We start from the raw sequence: 13,731 nt of genomic DNA on the forward strand, positions 1-13,731 counted from the left end.
TGTGTAGCCCAGGAGTTTGGTATTGCTCCAAGCATAGTTTCACGTGCATGCAGGAACGGCTTAAGGCCCAAGCGACACAACCCGCCGCTTAGGGCACGAAACTGAGAGAGGCACCAGAGGCGCCATACCTGAAAGGTGTAAATATACACTCAAGAGCCAAAGAAACTGGTACACCTGCCTAATATCGTGAAGTGGCCCCGTGAGCCGCAACACCACGTGGCATGGACTCGACTAATGTCTGCTGTAGTGCTGGAGGGAACTGACATCATGAATCATGCGGTTCTGTACGTAAATCAGTAAGAGTACGAGGGAGTGGAGATCTCTTCCGAGTAGCACGTTGCAAGGCATCCGAGATATGCTCAATAATCTTCATGTCTGGGAAGTCTGGTGGCCGGTGGAAGTGTTTAAACTCAGAATAGTGTTCCTGGAGCTACTATGTAGCAATTCTGAACGTGTGGAGTGTCGCAATGTCCTGCTGGAACTGCCCGTCGGAATGTACAATGGACTTGAATGGATGTAGGTGATCAGGCCGCATGCTTACATACGTGCCAGCTGCCTGATTCGTATATAGACGTATCAGGGGATCCGTATCACTCCAAATGCACACGCCCCACACCATTATAGAGCCTCCACCAGCTCTAATTGTCCCCTGGTGACATGCAGGGTGTATGGATTCATGAGGATGTCTCCGAATCCGTACAAGTCTATCCGCTAGATCAATTTGAAATGAGACTCGTACGACCAGGCAACGTGTTTCCAGTAATCAACAGTCCAAGGTCAGTGTTGACGAGCTCAGACGTGGCGTAAAGCTTTGTGTCGTGCAGTCACGAAGGGTGGACTTCGGCTCCGAAAGCCCATATCGATTATGTTTCGTTGAATGGTTCGCGCGCTGACACTTGTTGATGTCCCAGCATTGAAATCTGCACCAATTTGAGGATGGGTTAATTTCTGTCACGTTGAAAGATTCTCTGCAGTCGTCGTTGGTCCCGTTCTTGCAGGAGCTTTTCCCGGCCGCAGCGATGTCGGAGATTTGATGTTTTACCGAATTCCTGATTCAGAGTACACTCGTGAAATGGTCGTACGGGAAAATACCCACTTCATCGCTACCTTGGAGATGCTGTGTCCCATGGCTCGTGTGCCGACTATAACACCTCGTACAAACTTACTTAAATCTTGATAAGCTGCCATTGTAGAAGCAGTAACCGATCTAACAACTGCGCTAGACACTTGTTGTCTTATATAGGCGTTGCCGACCGCAGCACCGTATTCTGCCTAGTTACATATATCTGTATTTGAATAGGCATGCCTATATCAGTTTCCTTGGCTCTTCAGTGTATGTACCCATTCGATAGAGCGGTCCCAAATTAATCTAGTAGAGTATTTACTTTAACGTCATATAGTGAGACAGAAACAGCCAAGACCAGTACTCCATCAGCGACGGAGTAGCGCTGCGGTATAGTGGTAGCAGACGGCATGGGGCAGGGCGGCCATGAGACGGGGCAAGTTCTTCACATTTTACAGTACCTGCTAAGACATACCTCTAAAAAGAATATAGCGCTAGTATAATTTAGGACCACTGCATGGAACGGGTACGCAAAATACCTGTTTAAAATCATTTTGTTTGCGACGGGACACAAATGGACGCACTCCGGCGACATCGCAAAAACGGATTTGCTAATATCTGCTGAAACAACAGAAAAAATGTACCTGACTACTATTAGATGGGCCGCCCACAACACTGTAACCACATGTATGGGAACCATCTCTGTCAGCAGCTAGGAATTGTAATGTACAGCTGCTGTAGTGGATATAGTTTTAAGTTGGCATGAAGGAGGTCAATGGTTCTATCCTGTGTTAAGCCTTACGTTTTTTTATTTGGTAAAATTTCCAGATGGTACGGCATCTGTCATCTTAATCGTCAACAGCGACTGCAGTGAGTTCTCTAGAAAACATCTGCACGTACATGCTACAATAGTGAATTTATTCGCACCCATTCATCTACTAGATGCGAAACCTGTTTTCTTTGTACCCTCCTCTAACGGTCCCATGGATTAGTACCAACTATTATTTTTTCCTCGTTCAGGCCCATTACTTTTCCTTAGGGCCTTACGTTACCAGTAGGACTAGCAACGCGCTTTGCGAATAATATCGAAACTCGGTTACTGTTCGTATGTGTTATCACCATGGACCCACTAATTATGCCTTTCGACATTGAGTCTGGTAACTGCATGCTGTTTAGTACGTATCTTAATGTATTATTATTATTATTATTATTGTGGACACAGTTTTGCTGTGAAAGGTCCAGAGCTGTATGATAGGTTGCGCCATGTAGAGCATCTGTTATTCTGAGGACAACATAATCTGTTATGGAGGTCATGCGGTCATTAATATGACATTATTATTGTCACTGGTTGCTAATGCGTGACATCTGAGCGCTCATATTAGTTGTAATATAAATGACAAGTAGATGTTGTGTTATTGTACTGTGCTACCATCTTTAGCATCTCGAAATTGGGACTGTATTGATAGTTATTCTGTCCCATGACAGGTCGTTTGTTTCAACTGTCTATTTATTATTGGTCTAACCACGCATTTGTTATGTTCAGCGTTACAAAATGTTGCAAATTTAGGATACATGTGACCTAAAAAAAGGTGTATATTACATTATGAAATGTCAGAATGAAATTAGCAAATAAAAAATGTGCGCCACTCCCCAGGATTGAACCCTCGACCACCTGCATTCTAACCCAAAACTCTATCCGCAGCATCACCTATAAAAAAAAGCAAATAACATGTGCGGATAGAGGTGGTTATCATACATGTGATTACATTTTTTTTATCGCTAGTATGTGAGAAGTAGCGCTGCGAAGCCCGAGTACGCGAATTTCGCTTCACCCTATATATATATAGGGTGGTCCATCGATAGTGACCGAGCCAAATATCTCACGAAATAAGCATCAAACGAAAAAACTACAAAGAACGAAACTCGTAAGCTTGAAGGGGAAAACCAGATGGCGCTGTGGTTGGCCCGCTAGATGGCGCTGCCACAGGTCAAACGTGTATCAACTACATTTTTTAAAATAGGAACCCCTATTATTTATTACATATTCGTGTAGTACGTAAAGAGATATGAATGTTTTAGTTGGACCACTTTTTTCGCTTTGTGATAGATGGAGCTGTAATAGTCACAAACGTATAAGTACGTGGTATCACGTAACATTCTGCCAGTGCGGACAGTATTTGCTTCCTAATACCTTACGCGTGTTAAAATGGACCGTTTACCAATTGAGGAAAAGGTCGATATCGTGTTGGTGTATGGCTATTGTGATCAAAATGCCCAACGGGAATGTGCTATGTATGCTGCTCGGTATCCTGGACGACATCATCCAAGTGTCCGGACCGTTCGCCGAATAGTTACGTTATTTAAGGTAACAGAAAGTGTTCAGCCACATGTGAAACGTCAACCACAACCTGCAACAAATGATGATGCCCAAGGAGGTGTTTTAGCTGCTGTCACAGCTAATATGCACATCAGTAGCGGACAAACTGCGCGAGAATCGGGAATCTCAAAAACGTTGATGTTGAGAATGCTACGTCAACATCGATTGCACTCGAACCATATTTCTATGCACCAGGAATTGCATGGCGACGAGTTTGAACGTCGTGTACAGTTCTGCTACTGGGCACAAGAGAAATTACGGGGCGATGACAGATTTTTTGCACGCGTTCTATATAGCGACGAAGCGTCATTCACCAACAGCGGTAACGTAAACCGGCATAATATGCACTATTGGGCAACGTAAATTCCACAATGGCTGCGACAAGTGGAACATCAGCGACCTTGGCGGATTAATGTATGGTGCGGCATTATCGGATGAAGCATAATTGAACACCACTGGCAATCTAAATGGCGCAATGTATGCTGATTTCCTACGTAATGTTCTACCGATGTTGCTACAAGATGTGCACTGCATGACAGAATGGCGATGTACTTCCAACATGATGGATGTCGGGCACATTGCTCGCGTGCGGTTGAAGCGGTATTGAATAGCATATTTCATGACAGGTGGATTGGTCGTCGAAGCACCATGGCCCGCACGTTCCCCGGATCTGACGCCCCCGGATTTCTTTCTGTGGGGAACGTTGAAGGATATTTGCTATCGTGATCCACCGACAGCGCCTAACAAAATGCGTGAGCGCATTGTCAATGCATGTGCGAACATTGCGGCAGGCAAACTACTCGCTGTTCAGAGGAAAGTCGTAACACGTATTGCCAAATGCATTGAGGTTGACGGACATCATTTTGAGCATTTATTACATTAATGTGGTATTTACAGGTAATCGCGCTGTAACAGCATGGGTTCTCAGAAATGGCAAGTTCACAAAGGTACATGTATCACATTGGAACAACCGAAATAAAATGTTGAAACGTACCTACGTTCTGTATTTTAATTTAAAAACCTACCTGTTACCAACTGTTCGTCTAAAATTGTGAGCCATCTATCTACATCTACATCCATACTCCGCAAGCCACCTGACGGTGTATGGCGGAGGGTATTTGTTTGTGACTATTACAGCGCCATCTATCAGAAAGCGACAAAAGTGGTCCAAATAAAACATTCATATTTCTTTACGTACTACACGAATATGTAATAAAAATGGGGATTCCTATTTAAAAAAACGCAGTTGATATCCGTGATGGCAGCGCCATCTAGCGGGCCAACCATAGCGCCATCTGGTTTCCCCCTTCAAGCTAGACACGTTTCATTCTTTGTAGTTTTTTCGTTTGACGCTTATTTCGTGAGATATTTGGCCCAGTTACGATCAATTGACCATCCTATATATATTAGACAAAAATAAAATGGGGAAAACGACAGACTGGACACAACTTTCAGGAAGAATCCGAGAGATCATGAAAGTAGCAGAAGCACCACGCACAAGGAAACACCGTTGGTGGAACCACACATGTGACCAAGCTGTTGACCAACGAATCAGTGCATGGAAAAAATTTATTAGCCATAAATCCCAAGAGAACGGGATGAAATTCTTGAAAACACAGAAACAATCAAGTAAAATCATTCGCAGTGAAAAACGACAGTATGATAAAAGGCAACTGACGGAGATCGAATCGGATTTCACGAAGAACAATACAAGAAACTTCTACAGAACGTTCAGAGAAAATATGACTGGATGTCAACCATCCAACTTATACTTCAGATGACCGGATGGAACCCTAGAAACCAATACCAAAAACAATTATGACATTCTGGCAAAGTACTTTGAAAAACTCCTCAACACGGACCCCCCTATGGAAGTCATTGTGACAGAAACGAGCACGTACAATCCAGATAGTGAACCTCGAACTCTAGAAGAAGTTAAAGAAACAATCAAGTCACTCAAGAATCGTAGAGCACCAGGAGAAGACGATATCATTGCGGAAATCTGGAAGTTACAAGACCCAGAACTCACCAAAGACATCCACGGGATCTTGGAAGATATCTGGAAGACCATGAAAATTCCGAACGACTGGAAACTGCCCTGATACACCCACTACACAAAAAAAGTGACAAGACTGACCCGAACAACTACAGAGGGATATCCCTACTACCGGTCACACGCAAGATCCTCTCTAAAGCTTTACTAAACAGACTAGAATGCTAGACCGACCACTTGATTGGGGAATACCAAGCAGGCTTCCGTAAAGGGCGGTCTTGTGCGGAACAAATTTGGAACCTGAAAATGATTTTACAACACAAACAGAACCTGATCATTAACTTTGTCGACTTCAAAAAGACGTACGACTCTATCGGCCGGAAAACTCTCTTCAAAATTCTTGCAGAATACAAAGTAGATAACAAAACACGGACTATCATAGAGCGAACCATGACCAACACGACCTCCAAAGTAAAGTTCTGTGGGGGAACTATCAGACCCCTTTGAAATTCGCACAGGTGTCCGACAAGGCGATGGCGTCTCACCTCTCCTTTTCAATCTAGTGTTACATAAGGTAATAAAAGAATGGGAAACATCGCAACAGGGGATAACCCTAGGAAACCTACAGATTAAATTCCTGGCTTTTGCAGACGATTTGGCGATTGTCACAAAAGGTATAAACGAAACAAAAGACGCTTTTGAAAAACTACACGAAATCGCTTCAAAATCTGGACTAGAGATCTCTTACGAAAAGACACAGTTTATGAGCACAAAGAAACTCTCATCTCTGAACAGAAAGTACGGCACGATTTTCAAAACGGCAAACTTCAAATACCTTGGTGAAACACTACAAATGAGTGGACATGACAGAGACTAAAACGGAGAAAGAAAAACTAAACTGAACAAGGCATACAAAGTAGTGTGGAATCATTACAACAAGAAGTCTATCTCACAAAAAGCCAAATTACGCCACTACGGCACGGAGGTGCTTGCCGAGGCACTATATGCACCAGAGACCACACTAATCCTAGGGCATACACGTATCAGACAACTAGAAAAAGTAGAACAGAAAATACTTAGGAAAATATTTGGCGCAACTAACAACCATGGAATATGGATCAAGAAACCTACAGAGGAACTATACAAATATACGGAGACAATCACACAAAAGATTACAAAACGCGGACTACAATTCTATGGACACCTATACAGAATGCCATTACACAGACTGACCAAACAGATCTTTGACTAGGTAACCACTAGAAACAACAAATGGATGGCAGAGGCAAAAAACGACCTGAGCCAACTGAACATAACAGCAGACACAATAAACGACAGAATAAAATTCAGAATCATCATTAAGAAAAGCAAACCACATGAGATAAACTGTGACAAACCAACAGTCGTGAAATGGACCGAGGAAGGCAAGCAAGATCACAGCCGGAAGATGAAAGAAATATGGGTAACCAAAAAGGCAATCAAGATGAGGCCGAAGACACGAAGCCGACAAGTAGCATGGACAGACGACCGGAAACAGAAACACAGCGAGCGAATGAGGGAAGTTTGGGCAGCAAGGAAGGCAGCAAAAGGAATTTCCCACGTAGTTTAGTCCAACTGCGCTCTTTAAAGGCAAAACACCAATGTGTATAAGTGCAGCTAGTTTTTCATGTGGTACATTAATATGGACACACATCAGTGTGTAGGTTCTTTTTTCTCTATATCTACACTACTGGACATTAAAATTGCTACACCACGAAATTGACGTGCTACAGGCGCGAAATTTAATCGACGGGAAGAAGATGATGTGATATGCGAATCATTAGCTTTCAAGAGCATTCACAAAAGGTTGGCACCGGTGGCGACACCTCCAACGTTCTGACGTGAGGGAAGTTTCCAATCGATTTCTCATACACAAACAGCAGTTGACCGGCGTTGCCTGGTGAAACGTTGTCGTAATGCCTCGTGTAAGGAGGAGAAATGCGTACCATCACGTTTCCGACTTTGATGAACGTCGGATTGTAGCCTATCGCGATTGCGGTTAATTGTATCGCGACATTGCTGCTCTCGTTGGTCGAGGTTCAATGACTGAATATGGAATCGGTGGGTACAGGAGGGTAATACGGAACGCCGTGCTGGATCCCAACGGCCTCGTATCACTAGCAGTCGGGATGACAGGCATCTTATACGCATGGCTGTAACGGTTCCCCTGCAGCCACGTCAGATGGGGACGTTTGCAAGACAACAAGCATCTGCATGAACAGTTCGACGACGTTTGCAGCAGCATGGACTATCAGCTTGGAGACCATGGCTGCGGTTAACCTTGACGCTGCATCACAGACAGAAGCGCCTGCGATGTTGTACTCAACGACGAACCTGGGTGCACGAATGGCAAAACGTCATTTTTTCGGATGAGTCCAGGCTCTGTTTACAGCATCATGATGGTCGCATCCCTGTTTGGCGATATCGCGGTGAACGCACATTGGAAGCGTGTATTCGTCATCGCCATACTGGCGTATCACCCGGCGTGATGGTATGGGGTGCCATTGGTTATACGTCTTGGTCACCTCTTGTTCGCATTGACGGCACTTTGAACAGTGGACGTTACATTTCAGATGTGTTACGACCCGTGGCTCTACCCTTCATTCGATCCCTTGAAAGGGTCCTGTAGCCACCTTTCATTGCCAACTCTCGTAGTGGTCAAGTCGGCAAAGAGGTTTCCGCTACTTGTGAGAAATCCACCTGCGTTAGGTTGGTGGCGGAAATGGCATCCTGGGGTTTTCCGGTCCACGCGGAGCGTGGAAGAGGCTGGAGAAGCGGAAGGCAGTCTGCCGCCGGTACGGGAAGCGTACACAGTGGAAGAAGGGTGAGTTGGACTGACCGCGTGGCGCGTTGTCACATAGAGAGGGGAGCTTTTAGCTTTTGGTCTCGAATTTCGTCTTATAAAGATTTACTTGCTGGGTTGCAGCAGGGAATGCAAGGCTTTTGTAGACTTTCAGTTTGATTCCCAATGCAGTCTTGACTTTGATCCGTGAGAGGAACGCGGCACGATGGAGTTGCATATGTTGAAGTGCCCTCGGCTCAGTGTGAATGTTTATGTGCCTACAGCTGTGTGTGTATGCTTCTAATCTTTTCCGGATCTTGGTAATTTTTGTGTATTTGTGGATTTTCTTTGTCTCATGTGATTAAAATTTGGCCACGGTCCATGGACGTTGTCTCCGCGGACCGAGTGGGCACGCGAGTCTGTTATGAAACGTATAGTATTTCACAAGCAATTGTACATAGTTAGCATGCAACAGCAGTCTATAGATGCACTACATCAATGTTTTAAGGAATAAATAAATTTGCCTTCAATCTTATCTTGTGTACCGATGTTACGTCGCCGTTAGCTTCGCCATTTACCTTGTAGTTTTCCTTGTTGGCCCACCTATAGCGTTTCCATGTGCACAGGTGTAGTGATTAGTGTCCCTTTTTTTATCTGAAACAAATGCTCGGGAATAGATCGTGTTTTCACGAATCTTGCTGCAGGCTGCACTTACGCATGGTGTTCACGCCCTTTTTACTTTACTCAATATTTGATTCACGGGAAGAATGCCTGGATCATATTAATAACTACATCCCATTCTTTATCAATGACTTTACAATGAATGTTCTTTTGTGAGTTTTTCTTATTAATAAATTAAGTAATTTTCCGACTCAGTGCTACCTCTTCTTTGTCGTGTGGCTAGAGTTGGTGGCGACCCTATCTTTTATATTGATTTCAGTGTCAAGTAGCATTTTCTTATTTAAAGTGCGCGTGGCTCTTTTAGCTATCAGGATACATTCAAAGGGCGCTTCATGCTTCTTGCACATAGCGTCCTTTTATTCACGCTACTTACACCCTGCGAAACCCTACATTTGAGCAGGGTAATGCACGACCGCATGTTGCAGGTCCTGTACGGGCCTCTCTGGATACATAAAATGTTCGACTGCTGCCTTGGCCAGCACATTCTCCAGATATCTCACCAACTGAAAACGTCTGGTCAATGGTGGCCGAGCAACTGGCTCGTCACAATACGCCAGTCACTACTCTTGATGAACTGTGGTATCGTGTTGAAGCTGCATGGGCAGCTGTACCTGTACACGCCATCGAAGCTCTGTTTGACTCAATGCCCAGGCGTATCAAGGCCGTTATTACGGCCAGAGATGGTTGTTCTGGGTACTGATTTCTCAGGATCTATGCACTCAAATTGCGTGAAAATGTAATCACATGTCAGTTCTAGTATAATATATTTGTCCAATGAATACCGTTTATCATCTGCATTTCTTCTTGGTGTGCCGGCCGAAGTGGCCGTGCGGTTAAAGGCGCTGCAGTCTGGAACCGCAAGACCGCTACGGTCGCAGGTTCGAATCCTGCCTCGGGCATGGATGTTTGTGATGTCCTTAGGTTAGTTAGGTTTAACTAGTTCTAAGTTCTAGGGGACTAATGACCTCAGCAGTTGAGTCCCATAGTGCTCAGAGCCATTTTTTTTTTTTTTTTTTTCTTCTTGGTGTAGCAATTTTAATGGCCAGTAGTGTAACAGTCTTCCCGCAAACACGTCACCTAATTTGATGTTTTCTGCTTGGTCGTAACTGCACCACTAAATGGACTACCCTTATCAATACAGAATAAGCATTTTGCGTCCAAGTGTCCACACATCAACATCTGACTTGCTGCTCAGGTGAAAATAATCGTTAATGGCTTGGTTTCGGGAAATATACTTGGAGGAACTATCCAATCTAAAAGACGTAGCAGCTCTAATTATTATTAGTCTGTAAATGACATAAATACTGACGTAATGTTCAGTACAGCGTCCTCAGTCGCCAATAGAAATATCTGTACTTATGCCCGTCACTTACAACCATTTTTGAATCCTGATATCTTTGCAGGTACCTGGCGGCACTGGTGCACATGTTCAAAGGCAGCTTAGGCACGGGCATCATGGCGGTGCCGAACGCCTTCATGCACTCTGGGTACATCATGGGCGTGATCGGCACGCTTTTTGTCGGCGTGATGTGCACCTACTCGATGCACATGCTGGTGCGGGCGCGTTACGAGCTGAGCAAGCGGCGTCGCGAGCCCAGCCTCACCTACCAGGAGACGGCAGTGGCGGCGCTGGAGTACGGGCCGCGCTGTCTGCGGCCCATGGCGTCCTACGCCGGGTAAGCCGTCCCATTTCACTGTATGGCCGTTCGTCGAGTACGTGAGATATTTTGTGTCAGCTTGCTGTAACATAAATGGCGCCCAAAAATCACCATACTCGCTTCACCTTTCAAATTTACAAAATGTATGCCGAAGGATGTAGGTTGCAGTAAGTACTGGGAGATGAAGAAGCTTGCACCGGATAGAATAGCATGGTGAGCTGCATCAAACCAGTCTCAGGACTGAAGACCACAACAACAACAACAACATGCCACTCTCGGAAGCAGGGACAGGAATAAATTGCTATATTTTATCCCAAATTTTGTGTTATTTTTTTTCCAAAATTCGTTGTTATTTTTGCCAAATTACTTGTTATTTTTGGCATATTAATTATAATTTTTTCCATTTAGTAGTATTTTACCACACGAGGGATCACTTTTTTGCCAAAGTGGACCCTGTTGCTTTTCCAATCCTGACAAATTTTGGCAAAGTCGTTGTTGTATTTTTGCCGAATTCCTGACATATAATGCCATATTCACCTTATATTTGTAAGAAATTCGTTGTTATTTTTGCCAGTTTCGTTGTTATTTTTTGCCGAGTGCAGTGTTATTCGTTGCCAGACTAGGTGTTATTTTCCTGCCAAATTCTACATAATTTTTGTGCCAATTTTTGTGTTATATTTTACCAAATTCTGTGTTATTTTTTGACAAATTCGAAGTTAATTTATATCAGTTTCGGTGTTTTTTTTCAGTCTCGAATCTCGGTGGTTTTTTTTTTGCCAAATTCTGTGGATTTTGTGTCGAATTTGTATTATTATTTGAAAAATTTGTTGCTAGTTTTGAGAAATTCCCAGTTTTTTGCCAAAATCGTTGTTATTTTTTGCCATTTCCGGTGTTGTTTTCGTCATCTAATGAAAATTAGTTACGTGGGAAATGAACTGTCATTTTAAAATTTTATATGAACCTCAGCGATGAGGAAATCAGGAGTCAAAATGCAGTTTTAACATTTGATAACTATCGGTTACGAATATTAGTAATCTGCTGTCTTGAGATTTATAATATTTTTGTACGACAAAATTACAACTTCGCGGTATCTCATAAAAATTGCCGATTTTCCGTTGTTTCGCTAAAAACCTCTAATTTCGTGTTATTTTTCGCGTTATCGTTATCGCGAAATTTTCCTGTCCATAGCAATGGGACATCTTCTGCAGCGTATGCAGGGTTATTTTTTTGACAGGGGTGATTAGAGTACACTCTTTGAAATTTTGAAATTAGTAGAGATAAAGTACAGAGCGTGAAGGGTTATCTGCAACTTAAGCAGAAAATTGCAAGCAGTTAAAAGCGTCGAAGAGTATGAGAGGGAAGCAGTGGTGGATAAGGGAGTGAGACAGGCTTGTATGACATTTGTTATTCAGTACAGAAATTAGGAAAAGTAACTGGAGTTCAGAGAGAAAGCATTAACAATTTGTGTTTTTACGAAGACGTTATATTTCTTTTATAGATGAAAAAGGATTTTGTAGAGCAGTTGAACGGAAAGAGAAGCGTTTTAAAGTTACAAGATGGGCAACCCCGAAATTTAAACAAGACTGCATAATACAAGCGGATGACGCATGGGGAACAGGATAAGGAAATGAGACACTAAAAAGTAATAGTTGTGTTTTGCTATTTTGGTAGCATAATAGACTGCCTGACAACGAAGTGAAGCACCTAGACGACATGGTCGCATGTGCATGTAACTTCATACGCATACACTCCATCGGTGGATATTTGAATCATTAGAGTTACAGTGCTCTGTGACAGGTAGAACAACCACCAGAGTGCATTATTGTTGTTCCTGTTTAGTGCTGGTACTATGGAAGGTAGTGTACGTAAAGCACGCGAACAGCGCCATTTATTGATGACTATGAAGAACATGGAGATGCGCCTTATTCCTCTCTTATGGCATACGTATCACAAAGTATTATCAGCCCCACACACAGTTTGAAATTGACGTGGGTCACCATTTGACTTGTTGGTCGAATCGTGCAATATCTAGATTTGTGGGGCATATTTTACTTTACAAATAAAAACTCTTTCACATAATCACGAGACATGACAGGGAACGAACTCATGAGAGCTGCACGTCTGAACATGACAAGAGAGGATAGCCGCATTTTTTTCTTTGTTGTTATTTTAACACCTTACAAAAAGTAGGCTGGCAGTGGCCTATCTACACTGCTCTTCGGCCACAGAAAAACAGACATACATGAACGGTAAAAACAGGAGACATACCGTACATAAGAAATGACATGAAGGCACCGTGGAAGGCGCTGGAGATACAAATAAGTTCAGCAATGCACGTAAACGTAGACAAACAGTTTCACACGCGAACGACGGAGCACACTGATGAGGAACACTGACGCACTGGCGAAGAGAACACTGTAGCACATTGGTGATGATCTTTGGCGCACTGAACACACTGAGGAGATGAGTGGCCTGCCATTGGGTGCAGGAGATGGGAAGGGGGGAAGGAGAGGGGGAAGAACCACATGGGAGAAAAGAAAGGTGAGGGGAAGGGAGAGGACAGGGTCAGGTGTGGAAGCCTGGGGAGGGGGGGAGGAAGGGGGAGAACTGGGAGAGAGGAGGGGGAGGGAGAAAGGAAGGTGGGAAGGTGGGCGGAAGCCCTGGAGGAAAAGGGGAAGGAAAAGAAGGGGAGGATTAGATCTGATAGGAGGGGTATATGGAGGGAACGAAGAGATCATCAAGAAGGGGGAGTTGGCAGAAGCCTCCTCGGGCAAGGGTGTGTAGAGTGTGAAGATGGAGAGCAGGTGCGAAGCAAGAGTACAGGCATGGCAGTGGTTTGTGGTGGGAGAGGATGGGAGAGACAAGCGGTTGGGGAGGATAAGCTTGTGAGAGGTGTAAAGGATCCGTATCCGTTCGAGGAAAAGGAGGAGGTGCAGGAAAGGAATCAGGTTTTAAAGGACCGCATGGGGGACGGGAGATGGATGCTATAGGTGAGGCAGAGTGCATGGCATTCAAGGATTTGAAGGGACTTATAGTAGGTGGGAGGGGCGGATATCCAGGTGGGGTGGGTACAGTATTGTATAAAAATCACATTTTAACCCTTCACATTTGCACCTGTCATCCGAGAACAAATAATGG

The 13,731-nt window shown here is 44.0% G+C and overlaps 1 protein-coding gene across 1 annotated transcript in view; it reads left to right on the forward strand.

Moving 5' to 3' along the window:
- LOC124613692 (proton-coupled amino acid transporter-like protein CG1139) overlaps window positions 1-13,731 on the forward strand; it is a 123,708-nt gene that overhangs the window by 51,270 nt on the left and 58,707 nt on the right. The window contains exon 5 of the mRNA XM_047142410.1: window positions 10,339-10,611. Coding sequence (XP_046998366.1) covers window positions 10,339-10,611 — 273 coding nt within the window. The remainder of the gene's footprint in view (window positions 1-10,338; window positions 10,612-13,731) is intronic.

The sequence above is a fragment of the Schistocerca americana genome, chromosome 4 (assembly GCF_021461395.2).
Source record: "Schistocerca americana isolate TAMUIC-IGC-003095 chromosome 4, iqSchAmer2.1, whole genome shotgun sequence".
In the NCBI taxonomy this organism is placed as follows: domain Eukaryota; kingdom Metazoa; phylum Arthropoda; class Insecta; order Orthoptera; family Acrididae; genus Schistocerca; species Schistocerca americana.